A 12,852-nucleotide genomic window follows, 5' to 3' on the forward strand; every position below is an offset into this window, starting at 1 on the left:
GGCCCACTGGACAAGGTTGGAGGTTAGGGAGAGGGAGCAAAAGGAGATGAGGTAGAAAGTTCTGAGCCAGGGCTTATCTGGCTGCCAGCTGGCAAGGACTCAGCTTTCACTGTGAGTGAGGGGCCCTGGCAGAAGGCAGAGGAGAGACTAGATCTGGCATGGGCAGCTGGCACGGACACAGCTGCAGAAGCCAGAAAGGCCACTAAAGGAGGCTACTGCAGCCGGGGTCACCTGGGCAGAGACTCATGCTGGGATTCCTAAGGACATCTCACCTTGCCTCAATCAGCCTTTACTTATGGTGTGGATACAATCACTTCATAAATGAAATCATGCCTGAGAATGTACAATTTTAATGCATTTTTCTGCTTGAGTGTCTATATCTGAGGAGTGATCTGTGACTGTCATTATCACCATATCCTAGAGGGTATCTCAGAGGCAGAGGCAGCTAGGATGGGCTCCTCTGGGAGGTCAGGGCGGCAAAGCACCGGCAAGCAGGTCATGTGGACCTCAGACCCCAGAGGGAGCCCTGCCAAGAGCAACAGTGCCCTGGCCCCTCGAGTATCAGACAGGGTCAGCTATGGCTGTGCCAGACGAGGTGAGCTCTGGAGTGTCCCCTTCCCAGCCTCTGTCCTGCCTAGATGTAGCTTCTTTTTCCCCATAGAACACAGTTTGGCCATAGGGAGGCCCTCCGGGTCATCTAGGTGAGGTGGAACATGCCTTCTGTTAACCCGTAATGTGTGACCCTGGGTTGGTCATGGTGTCTGACTCCAGACTAGTCGTGGTGACCCCTAGACTATCCCATAGTGTGTGGCTCTGGACTGTTCATGGTGTGCGACCCTGGCCTTGTCATGGTGAGTGACCCTAGACTGCTCATAGTGTGTGATCCTGGACTACACATAGTGTATGACCCTAGACTGGCTGTGGTGTGTGACCCTGGGCTGGCCGTGGTGGCTGACACTGGGATGGCCGTGGTGGGTGACACTGGGATGGCCGTGGTGGGTGACCCTGGGCTGGCCGTGGTGTGTGACACTGGGATGGTTGTGGTGTGTGACACTGGGATGGTTGTGGTGGGTGACCCTGGGCTGGCCGTGGTGTGTGACACTGGGATGGTTGTGGTGTGTGACACTGGGATGGTTGTGGTGTGTGACCCTGGGCTGGCCGTGGTGGGTGACCCTGGGCTGGCCGTGGTGGGTGACACTGGGCTGGCCGTGGTGGGTGACACTGGGCTGGCCGTGGTGGGTGACCCTGGGCTGGCCGTGGTGGGTGACACTGGGATGGCCATGGTGGGTGACACTGGGATGGCCGTGGTGGGTGACACTGGGATGGCCGTGGTGGATGACACTGGGATGGCCATGGTGCGCGACCCTGGGCTGGCCGTGGTGGGTGACACTGGGCTGGCCGTGGTGGATGACACTGGGATGGCCGTGGTGTGTGACCCTGGGCTGGCCGTGGTGGGTGACACTGGGATGGCCGTGGTGGGTGACCCTGGGCTGGCCGTGGTGTGTGACCCTGGGCTGGCCGTGGTGCGTGACCCTGGGCTGGCCGTGGTGGGTGACACTGGGATGGTTGTGGTGTGTGACCCTGGGCTGGCCGTGGTGGGTGACACTGGGATGGTTGTGGTGTGTGACCCTGGGCTGGCCGTGGTGGGTGACCCTGGGCTGGCCGTGGTGTGTGACCCTGGGCTGGCCGTGGTGGGTGACCCTGGGCTGGCCGTGGTGGGTGACACTGGGCTGGTGAATGATATGTGGCCTCTGCTTCCAGTTTGTCAGGCTGTCCCAGAGCAACCTTTGCTGGAAAGAAGGGAAAACTGTCAGGGGATGAGGTCCTCAGTCCAAAGTTCAAGACTAGCGATGGTAAGGATGGCTTCCTGGATTTCCCTGCTCATGGCTGGGTGCCCGGGTGAGTGAGAGCTGTGCACCTTTTTGTGCTGGTGGGAAGAAGGTAGAGAGACGAAGCCCCTCCTGGAATGAGTCACGGCAGAGGTAGATCCCTTCACCTAAGCTGACAGCCTTTTGGACCTTGGCTCTGAAGCTCTTGACACCTGTGTCTGGGGCCCCTGGCCCTCAGGAGGTCATGCCTGCTGTAACCTGTGGCTTTGGTGACCACTGGGATCAGAGTCCAGTGGAGCCCATGTGCTGTGAGTTTGTGGAGAGGTGTGGCTCATTCCCACTTAGGTGAGGAAATTCAGCATCGCCTGAACAAACTTCCATCTTTAATGTAGCATTTAATACCTCCTAAAGAGATTTAAGCCTTTCCACCTGCCAGCCAGCTCAGAAGGCAAACCGTAAACACTCATCTCACAATTTTCAAGACAGACTTCTCCAGCGCATAATGTGGGGTATGAGCCCCAGAGAGAGATGAGCTCGGAAAACCAGGAGGGGGGACCTCTGCTGCACAGGGGGTTTCAGTTCTAGAAAGCAGGCTTCCCCACAGCACTTTGGCCCAGGCCTGCCTGAGGCCCAGAGCCACAACTGAGGTTTCTCTCTGGGTCAGTGTTGGAGAATGATGAGGAGATCAAGCAGCTGAACCAGGAGATCCGAGACCTGAACGAGTCCAACTCGGAGATGGAGGCTGCCATGGTGCAGCTGCAGTCCCAGGTAGGTGGTGCCGCTCCCCACTCCTGGGCTCTTTGCCCGCCGAACCCAAACGTTCGTCCTGGGGACAGTGAGGCATCCGTCGGCACTCATCAAGGCTGCTGTCAGGGCTGAGCTGACGGACAGTGCAGTGCCAGGCACACAGGCACACTTAGGACATGCTGGCCGCTCACACTGCGGTATCTGTGAGGTCACACTGAGTGCCGGCGGGCCGCTGGAGCTGGTTGTCCCTCTAGGGCGGGCCGCTGGAGCTGGTTGTCCCTCTAGGGCGGGCCGCTGGAGCTGGTTGGCCCTCTAGGGCGGGCCGCTGGAGCTGGTTGTCCCTCTAGGGCGGGCCGCTGGAGCTGGTTGGCCCTCTAGGGCGGGCCGCTGGAGCTGGTTGGCCCTCTAGGGCTGTGGTCTCGTTAGTGTTAATAACACTATTAATAATATCAGTCCCATCAAGATTAGCAGCACTGTTTCTCTTACTCTCGTTAGAATGAGTAGTCCTGTCGAGACTAGCGGTCCCATTAGGGTCACCAGTCTTGTGAGTACCAGTGGTCCACGAGCGTGGTGCCGTAGAGCCAGGTCTCTGGAGCCAGATTTCCTCCCCAGCACCCAGCACAGCCACATACCAGCTGAGGGACCTGACAAACCTTTCAGCCTCTTCCTCAGTCAATTCCTCCGTAAAATGGAGTTAAGAATAGGATTCTACTCCAGCCGGTTATTGTACAATGAACGCATTTCTATGAGGAAAACATTTAGCATAAGCACCTGATCCAGAGTAAGTGCCGTCGATGAGAGCTGCTGTTGCTGAGGCATAGGATTACAAATTATTTTAAATGTTTGTGTCATATTTCCTGATTTCCCTAAAATGAGCATCTGTAATCAGAAAAAAAAAGCAGTAAAGATCTTATTTTGAAAATAAGAGCATGCCCCACCTGTGGCTGCTGAGTGGCGTCTGCAGCCGCGCTGGGGGAGTGGGCACACATAAGCGTGCCCCTAACGGCTAGAGGGACAAAGGGACAAGGAAGTGACCAGGTCCCACAGAGAATTTGGGCAGAGCCTCTCTGGGCAGGGACAGATGGGGAGATGGTGGCCTCCACCAAGGCGGCAAAAAATGAGTAACATCCTCCAGCCCCACGTGTCTCGTTACTCTGCTCTGGTCTCTACTGGCAAACAGGCTCACGTTGACCGCTTGTTACTCGAGAGCCTGTATAAAAATAGTGTCACCCCACAGGGATCAGGAAGGATTTTCGCTGTCATGCACATGTCGATGTTGCATCCCCCCAGGTTCATGGGCAGTGACGACAGAGAAGGAGTGATGGCCCTCCTGGCAGAGCCATCCCCGTCCCCTCCCGGCGGAGCCATCTCTGTCCCCTCCCGGCGGAGCCGTCCCCGTCCCCTCCTGGTGTCTCTGAGTGTGCAGATGCACTGGTGTGTGGGTGTCCATTTTGTTCTCCCTGCTCCTCCCCTTCTCAGAGTCCTCAGGGCCTTCATCAGTGTCAGTGTCCTTGGGGTAGCACCTCTGATTTCTCTTTATTTGCCAAAACCAATCTTTTTAAAGACAGATTATTACCTTTTACTAGCATCCCTTTGGAAGGACTCAGAAGCCCCTGTCCCTTTGAGGGAGTTTGGTGACTGGTGCCCTCTGCGGAAGGGCAAAGGCAAAGGGAAGGCAGGTCCCTATCCCCCATGCAACCCTTTCAAAGCCACATGCTTGTCACCAGGTGGCAGAAGAAGCGTGCTTGACCCCATCCACAGCCTCCCAGGAAGGAGCTCCCCACTCCTGCCTCGTGTGTCACCCACACTATCTTTCTGTGAGTTGAGCCTCTGCCCCATGGCTCCCTGCAGATGTGCAGTCAGGCTGGGGGCTATTCCTGGACACCAAAGGCCTCAGGGCCAACACAACCCTGGGCAGGTTCACTGCCATGGTGGGGAAGTGAGACTTGCCTGCCTGTAGTTGGCCTGGGGAAGATGTGCTTGGGAGGCCCTGAGGAGGCTCTTTGTTGGTCTTTCTGGTGAGGGGAAGACCCAGAGGCAGTCTGACACCCCACGGGGGGGGTGCAGTGATTTCCATCTTACAGATAGAAGCAGGAAACATGGTGAAGCTAAGACCACAGCAGGTGGAGTCTGAGATTGAGACAGGGCGCTGTGAAGTCTGTGCCCCCACCCCATCCCCTCAGGACAGAGGGGCTCAGAAAACCAGGAGTGGGGACCTCTCCTGCACAGGGGGTTTCAGTTCCAACTAGAAAGCATGGCACAGAGGGACGTGCCACACGAGCCCCCTTCCTGGCTTCCCTGGAGTCAGGCCATGTCTCCAGAGGGCCCTTGCCTTTCTCTCCTCTGCCAGCCCCTCACCTGTGGCAGAACCCCCTACAGGAAGGCAGGGTCCCTGCCTCTTCCCCCACCCCAGGGTTCTGCATTCTCCCAGAGAGTTGTGAGAAGCAGCCCAGAGAGGACCCCCAGGAGGATGGGGGCCAAGGGCAGGCGGCACTTCGAATCTCTCTCTGGCACAGATCTCCTCCATGGAGAAGAACCTGAAGAACATCGAGGAGGAGAACAAGCTCATTGAGGAGCAGAATGAAGCCCTGTTTCTGGAGCTGTCCGGCCTGAGCCAGGCCCTCATCCAAAGTCTCGCCAATATCCGCCTTCCGCACATGGTAGGCAGCACGCGGGCCTGCCGGCACCACAGCTGCCCCCCAGGGTCTCTTCGGAAAGCAGGAGGGCAGGGCGTCTCCCACCCCCTCTGCATCTGGGTCCTGCCCTAGGGGCCCTGTGCCCTTGTGGAGATTCTCTCCACCCCGAATGGCCCGGGCTGTTGGCTGTGGTGGGTTTAGCCACCGTAGTGAGTAGCTGCCATAAAGAGTAGCTAATGAATCCAAAGCAAAATGGTGATTCCATCAGCAGAGAGGCTACTGCTGGGATGGCTGCAGAGAGGAACACCCAGTGCTGCCTCTAGTTGGTATGGGCTTGTCTCGGGTCACGTGGGGACATAGGTTTGATGCTCCCACATCAGGTTCTGTGGTGTGGAGCCCACTGCATGGCTGGGGCTTGCTAACCTGGTTCTGTTCTCCAGGAGCCAATATGCGAACACAATTTTGATGCCTATGTGAGCACCCTCACCGACATGTACTCCAACCAGGACCCAGAGAACAAGGACCTCCTGGAGAGCATCAAGCAGGCTGTGAGGGGCATCCAGGTCTAGGCCGTGTGGTACCCAGAAGTGTCCCAGCCCACCACACCGTTTACCTCCCCCGCCCTGCCCCGCACCGTGGGGATGCCCAACTCACAGTGACTTTCCGTTTGCGGCCCGGTGTGGCCTTGGGCGGGTTTATCCAAAGGGATGGCTGGAAATCGGCCTCTCCCACGAGGCTCCCTCCAGGCTTGGGGCTGTGGTGGCCCTATCCGTGTGCATAGGGGCGCTGAAGAATTACAAAGTGATTTATTTTTGTTTTCTGAAAGAAATCTGAAGAGCAGCTCAAAGTCTCCAGTGGAAGCTCATGGACAAGGTTCTCAGGGAAGTTTTGGAGTTTGCAACCACAGTATTCCTTTGTCTGTCGAGGCTGGGCGGGTGGTGTGAGTGGCATCTTGGCCTGGAGGACATGCCTGGGGCAGCGTGTCTGTGCTCAGTGAGGGCCGCTGAAGAAAGTGCATTTTCTGTTTTCATTTAATTCAGTTTTGTGTTAAGGGTGGAACAAAGCTCTGTCCCAGAGGGAAAGTTAGGAATAGGCCTCCCAGAGGACACTCCAGACAGTTGACAAGCATCGCAGCCCCTGTCAGGTCAAGGAATTTTAACCTGGGAGACTCCTGAAAATCAGCCTAATGTCTGGGGGCAGCTGGCGCTGAGGCTGTGCAGATGTGTATGGCCTTGGGTCACAGCTTCCTACTGGGGCTGCAGCCTTTAGACCCTGGGTCTGGGATCCATGTCCAGGGACCACTCTGGCTTCTGTGCATCCACCCAGGCCCCCGACCCATCACTGCCACATAATCCGGGTCATGGCCGAGCTTGACCTCTGCATCCGTGGTGACGGAGGTGGCAATGACATCATCAAGGTCAGAGGGTAAATTCCTAACAGGAGACCACAAAGGTTTCACTTCTTTTAGATCCATCCAATATGCGAAAAAAGGGTACATTTTAATTTAATGTGTTAAAAACACAATGTTCCTACTGTGTAAATAGAATCCAAGTCAATTGTGACTGCAATTCCAAGTTAGTATTTAAAAATAGGGAAATTGCACTTCCTGGAAAAAATTAAAAAGTAGTTAGTTTAATTATTCTGTAAATTATTTAATTTTGTCAAGATGTAAGTATTTATATTCACAGCCTCTTATGTTAACGTTTGCTATTTATTTAACATTTTTATTTATTAATTTTATACTATTTCAACTAGACCCCACACCAGGGCACCCTAAGAGGGGAAAAAAGTGAATTCAAAGCAAAAATAACTATTTGAGTATAATATAGGCCACAAAAAATCTTGATATAACTCCTAGTTATAATTTTGATGCAACCAAGTTATTTTTTATATATTTTGTTATTTATTCTTTTAATAATGGAATTTTTTTAAAAAGTATTTTGTAACTGAGGAATTTTGATAATTTGGGGATTTCGTTTTCCCTTGGTCTAATGGAGAGAAAGACATTTTGGTTTTCTTTTTCCATTTTGGGTTCCTTTTGTTTCAGGCACGGATAACAGCAAATGGAATTCTGTATTTATTATTATTTAAGTGTAGCGCAGATGTGTGTGCTTGGGCGTGTTTCTCGTGTCGCGTTTGCGTGTCGGCTCTTGCGGTGGAGTCCTGTTGCTGTGAGGGAGTGCTGGCCGCAGGCAGCCTCGAGTCGCCGCCGGGCTCACAGGCTGTGCCACCCGTCCCTCCGACAGCTCCAATACTGTGACCTTCCTTCCTCAGGAAACGCGTTGAACCCACAGCACTCTGTGGTGTGTTTGAGGGTGATTTCCTAATAAAAGTCCACTCTGACTGTGAATCGGTGCTGTGGTCTGTGGGGAGGACACTGTCTCCATTCTTGGCGAGCTCTATCCTGCACCCTCCTGGGAGCCCTTCCTGGTGAGCTCTATCATGCACCCTCCTGGGAGCCCTTCCTGGTGAGCTCTATCATGCACCCTCCTGGGAGCCCTTCCTGGTGAAGAGCTCTATCATGCACCCTCCTGGGAGCCCTTCCTGGTGAAGAGCTCTATCATGCACCCTCCTGGGAGCCCTTCCTGGTGAGCTCTATCATGCACCCTCCTGGGAGCCCTTCCTGGTGAAGAGCTCTATCATGCACCCTCCTGGGAGCCCTTCCTGGTGAGCTCTATCATGCACCCTCCTGGGAGCCCTTCCTGGTGAGCTCTATCATGCACCCTCCTGGGAGCCCTTCCTGGTGAGCTCTATCATGCACCCTCCTGGGAGCCCTTCCTGGTGAAGAGCTCTATCATGCACCCTCCTGGGAGCCCTTCCTGGTGAGCTCTATCATGCACCCTCCTGGGAGCACGTGCCCAGGAGGGGAATCTTCCATCTCTGGTCTCCCCTTGATACCACACGTGGGGTCCCCCTGGTGTCAGCTTAGCCAGTCTCTCCTCTTGAAACTACCCTCCCTCACTGCCTCCATGTGTGTTTCTAGAAGGTCTAAGTCACTGTATCTTGCCCCTTCCCACGTGACCAGTCATATGCAAATTGAAGTTTTTCCCAGGAGTCTTCTCTTAGGGTCAGGGAGAAAAACTTTTCCTGCTGAGGTTGTTAGACTTGGGGGTGTGGAACTGGGGTTGCCCTGGGCTATCTCTCCTGGCCACAGGACGAAGCCACCAGTAGTAGGAGAGAGTTCAGACATTCTGGAGGGGGGCAAAGCTGACAATGGAGGTAGATGTGGAGGAAAAGAGAGATCTCTGATGATCTTTTTAGAGCTCATGCACCCAGACATGTCTGAAGGCACTCTGCCCTTGAACTGCCCAGTTATATAAGGCAATGGATTCTTTTTTTTTTTTTTTCAAGCTGGTATACAAGGCCAAAAAGCCAATGCATACCAGCTTAAAAAAAAAAAAAGAGACTTCTCCCCTTTCTCATTTTCGTACTTTTGTGTCAGGTGGAGCTCTAGTGCTCCCAGAGTAAGACTTGGTCTAGGGGCTTCTAGTCACATTCAGCCTAAACTGTCAACATGCTTTTGACCTCCCTGGAATCTGGCCCTGGTGGTAGTCCTGGAGCATCCATCTGATATGTAAACAAAGGATCCATCTTCACTGACAAATTCTTAGAAATTCTGGACTGAGTTTCCACCCTCTGCTGTAGTCAGACAGGGTCCACAACACCTGTGGAGGACATTTGATCTGCCTTCAGGGCTCCAACTGCTGGTTGTGGGGGCCCGAGCAGGTGCCAGTGCCCACTGGTGGGTTATGCAGAACCTGTTCAACTGTAAGGAAGGGCTCCTGGGGGTCCCCTTTGGTGAGGCCCCATTTATGATGGGGAGACCAGTGGCCTGGAGTTGTACCCCTCACATCAGCACAGCAGATGCTGGGGTGGGTGTGAGCAAGACCGATTCTGAAGTGTCCCCTCAGCAAGCTGAGGTAAAGTCATTCTGGGGGGTATGAGAGTTGGCTGGAGAGGTGGGGACTATGATGTTCCTGCTAGGGGACACAGGCTGTTACCATGATGTTAGAAAGCTGCACAATCCCATAGTTTGATAATGGAACAAGCTGGTCACCCCCAAGAAGATTCTCTCACTTTTTGCTTAGAGGCACTGGCTGGGCCACCAGCCCACTGGGAGCTGAGAGAAAGAGCGTCTAGAGTCACAGGCATGTGCTCTCTTAGGATTTATTTTTGGTATGGGACCCCACAGCTAGGCCTTCTCTACCAGCCTGCAGACCCTCCTGTTTGCTGTATCCAGAGAATAAAGCTCAAGGTTTCATCCAGAGGGAGGGAAGTGTTTGCCAGGCTCTCAGAGTCGGGGTGGGGTTCTGGGGAAGAGGGCTACTGGCTCCCGAAACACTTTCTACCAGTTGTCTTCTCCCATCTCCAACAGAATCTGGTGCTACCAGTTCTTGGGGTTTCTGAGGTGTGGACAGTGTTGGCTCTGAACTTTCTACACTCTGGCTAGAATTCAGTGTTTTGTGTCTCCTAGGCCATTTATTTTGCATCTGTGAATTTTCTGGCTTCTAAATTGCATTGTTGTCCCCTCTTTCATCTCCTCACTCCTGCCAATTTATGCCTTAAAATGTGTCATTTTAGCCAGGTGTAAGAGAGAACAAAGGTAAATACACATGTACACCCGCTTTCCTCACCTGAATGGGTATGCTTCAAGTTGATGAGCACACGACTGTCTCCCTGAACAGACGGGAAGTCAGCTTAGTGCTGGGTCGACAACACCCCATGAGTAAGCGAAGCCTCAAGTTCAGGTGAGATTTTTCCTGTTAACCACTCTGTCTCCCTGAAGCCGGTAGCTTCTCAGAGGCTGCTAAAGACATGGATGTGGAGGGTTTCCTAACTGTCAGCTGACTGTGAATCCTGCAACATAGGCCATCCATGCTCCCAGGGGTTACAGCCTCTGTGCCATTCCCTTTGCCATTCTTAAAATATGGAGGTGGAGTGTGGACTTCTCTAATAGAGTCTTAAGTCTTCACAAGGGCACCCTTATCCATGATCGTGGGTGGCCTGGGCTGATGCCGGGCAGCTGACTTTTGGCAGAGTTATGCTCTGAGCCACTCTGGCCCTCACTGCACCCCAAGCCCACCATCCCTCCTGGCTGCTCCCATTGTCTCTGCCTCTCTTTCTTTCCTCTCAGTGTCTGCAGCATGCAGGTCTCCGTGTGTGCTGACTTTTCTGAAGCTGGCGTCTCCTCTTCCAGCACCTGCTATGGCTCCCTCCTCCTCTCCCTCTACTGTATCTTCCTCCCACCTGCTTATGTGCTCCTGACCTCTCCTCCTTCCTGATTTCCACCCTACCCTGCCGCTGCCTCAGGGCTGTCCCAGCCTATGTCCCAGTCCCTTTCTCCTCATTCCCAAGGCTGACGCCTGCTGTGTGCAGAGAACTCCCATACTGTCCCCCAATCCTTTCTTCCCTGGCTCTAGTACCTTCTGGGTATGCACTTGGATGCCCCAGAGGCATCAGGACACACGCCTGGGTGACCACAACAGCCTGCCCGCTACTCCCAGCTGGTCCTCTCTGGGCCCAGCAAGATACCAACCCCCACTTCACTCACCCAGCTGAAGGTCACATGGCCATACGAGAGCTGCCAAGAGGGGCCACAACTGCCTGATGTGCCACATGAATGTGAATGCTCCTGTGGAGCACCCAGCTTGTGCTATGTGCCACCCCATGGGGCAACCGTACAGCAGCCCTGACTAGGGCAGGTGTATGATGTGGGGGAAGAATGGATGGTTATTTTGGATCCTGGGGAAAGCCATGCAGGGATACGTGCACAACAGCACAGTCTGTGCCCTGTCCAGCATGTGGACACAGTGACTCCCCTGAGCTCCTAGAGAGCCCCTCCCAGTAACTAGCATCACAGTTTCCTGAGCTGTCTACTTGGGCTGACTGTAGCTCCTGAGAACTGGCCACACCCCTGGCAGCCTCGTGAGCCAGTGTAGGTCTTGAGGGGCACATTGGGAGCCCCATGAGGTTGGAGGAAGTGGTACAGTCTCAGCCCTGCAGAGCCATCCCTGAGCACCCACCACTCCCAGGGTAAGAAACCTTGCTGGGGGCGCAGGGGGTGCCTGTAAAGCCTTGTCTCCCAACCCACAGGAGCCCAGGAGCAGGAGGGTGAGCAACAAACTGCAGCCACCACTCCAGCACCCAGCGAACCCTCTTCATGGGACCCATTCATCTCTGCTCATGGGGCACCTTTTGCCAAATGAGACACACTTTTGCCTATTTATTTCATACACTGTCAAAAGTGTTTTCCTTGTCTTTAATTCGGTCACAGCTCTCTCTGTAGAAGTTGTCAAAATAGCAGAAGTCAAACCTGGTAATGTTTATGACTAAAGATGGTGAGGAGCCATGTGAGAACCAACCTGCTGCCTAGGAAAGACCAACCAGAAGTGCTGCGGGTTCCACCCCATATCCCCCTGGGCCAGTGCTTGGGACCCCTGATGGGTGGATAATCTCAGAACCCATCAGGCACCAAATCTAGAAGGGCTCCATTATGGCTGCCCTAAGTCCCACCCCACATAGAAGCCCTACTTGGCTCAGCTCTGAGCAGATAAGGAGAAATAAAGACTGATCATCATTGAATCTTATCCCTTTCTACACATCTGGGCTCCTTCCACCTCTCAACCACGTGTGATACAAGCAGTAGGATTGTGCCCATCATGCAGATGAAGAAACCAAGTCCCAGGGAGGCCCACAAGGCTGCTCAGAGTCACACAGGGCTTGGCTGTGCAGCCAGGGTTTGCCTGCAGGCCCCTGACTCCAGGGCTGGTGCCTTTGGAACCACATGATGGTGTCTCTAGCATATCCAGAAGGAGAAGAGCAGATCTGCACAGAGCAGTAGGATCCAGTAGGTATCCAAGGGGCCAGAGGAGAAGGGGCTGCTGTGGTCCCTAGTCCAGTGGGAAGGGCAGGAGGTGCCAGGAAGAATCTGCCTGGCAGGGCGGGGAAAGATGGGAGCTCACCGCTGGGTTGCTCCAGCCTCAGGAGAGTTGGGAACCATCTGGGTCCCCAGTCAGGATGCCTGAAGAGGAGGCCAGGGGAGGCCAGGTAGATGTCATTGCCTCTGGGGACAATCTGATCATTCCCCAGGGCAGGTGGGACTGGCTGGAGACCACGAGGTCTCCTTGAAATGGAGGCAGATTCTCCAGCCTCATCTGCCTCCATATTTGGTGAACAGAGCTACACAGAAATCATGGAGAGAAAATGGGGTACAACGGTGGTCACGGGTGCCCCTCCTGAGGGGATTTGCACTTGACCTGAGGGAGGCGCGGGCCAGCCCTGGGGGTGTCTGAGGCAGGGGCAGGGACCCTGGTGGGAGGCAGGAAGGGTGCTGGCCAGTGGGGCTGGCCAAGGGGCAGGGGCAGCGGGAGGCGTGAGGGATGAGGGAGTTCAGCCATGGCCAGACTTTGAGGCTGTGTGAAATGCAAACACTCGGTGTCTGGGGCAGTGGAGTGACCTTGCTGAAGTGTTTTCTGGTTGATTTGTGTGCACAAGATCCCTGAGATGAGGGTCTTGTCATACTAACCCTGGATGCCCAGCGTCAAGAGAGCCATCTGCCTTGCAGGCAAACAGTGCTGAGTGGAGGGAGGGAGGGAAGTCCAGGGCTGGCCTCAAGTCACTGGGGACATCTGGACGAGTGC

At 54.4% G+C, this 12,852-nt stretch overlaps 1 protein-coding gene across 12 annotated transcripts in view; it reads left to right on the plus strand.

The window, feature by feature from the left end:
• MYT1 (myelin transcription factor 1) overlaps positions 1 to 12,430 on the plus strand; it is a 90,345-nt gene extending 77,915 nt beyond the window's left edge. For all 12 annotated transcript variants that reach the window (XM_054541992.2, XM_054541986.2, XM_054541987.2 and 9 more), the window contains 4 exons: positions 1,762 to 1,853; positions 2,494 to 2,597; positions 5,093 to 5,236; positions 5,653 to 12,430. In XM_054541992.2, the coding sequence (XP_054397967.1) occupies positions 1,762 to 1,853; positions 2,494 to 2,597; positions 5,093 to 5,236; positions 5,653 to 5,781 (469 nt within the window). In that variant the 3' untranslated portion in view covers positions 5,782 to 12,430. The remainder of the gene's footprint in view (positions 1 to 1,761; positions 1,854 to 2,493; positions 2,598 to 5,092; positions 5,237 to 5,652) is intronic.
• The last annotated feature ends 422 nt before the right edge of the window (positions 12,431 to 12,852 follow it).

The sequence above is a fragment of the Pongo abelii genome, chromosome 21 (assembly GCF_028885655.2).
Source record: "Pongo abelii isolate AG06213 chromosome 21, NHGRI_mPonAbe1-v2.0_pri, whole genome shotgun sequence".
Taxonomy (NCBI): Eukaryota; Metazoa; Chordata; class Mammalia; order Primates; family Hominidae; genus Pongo; species Pongo abelii.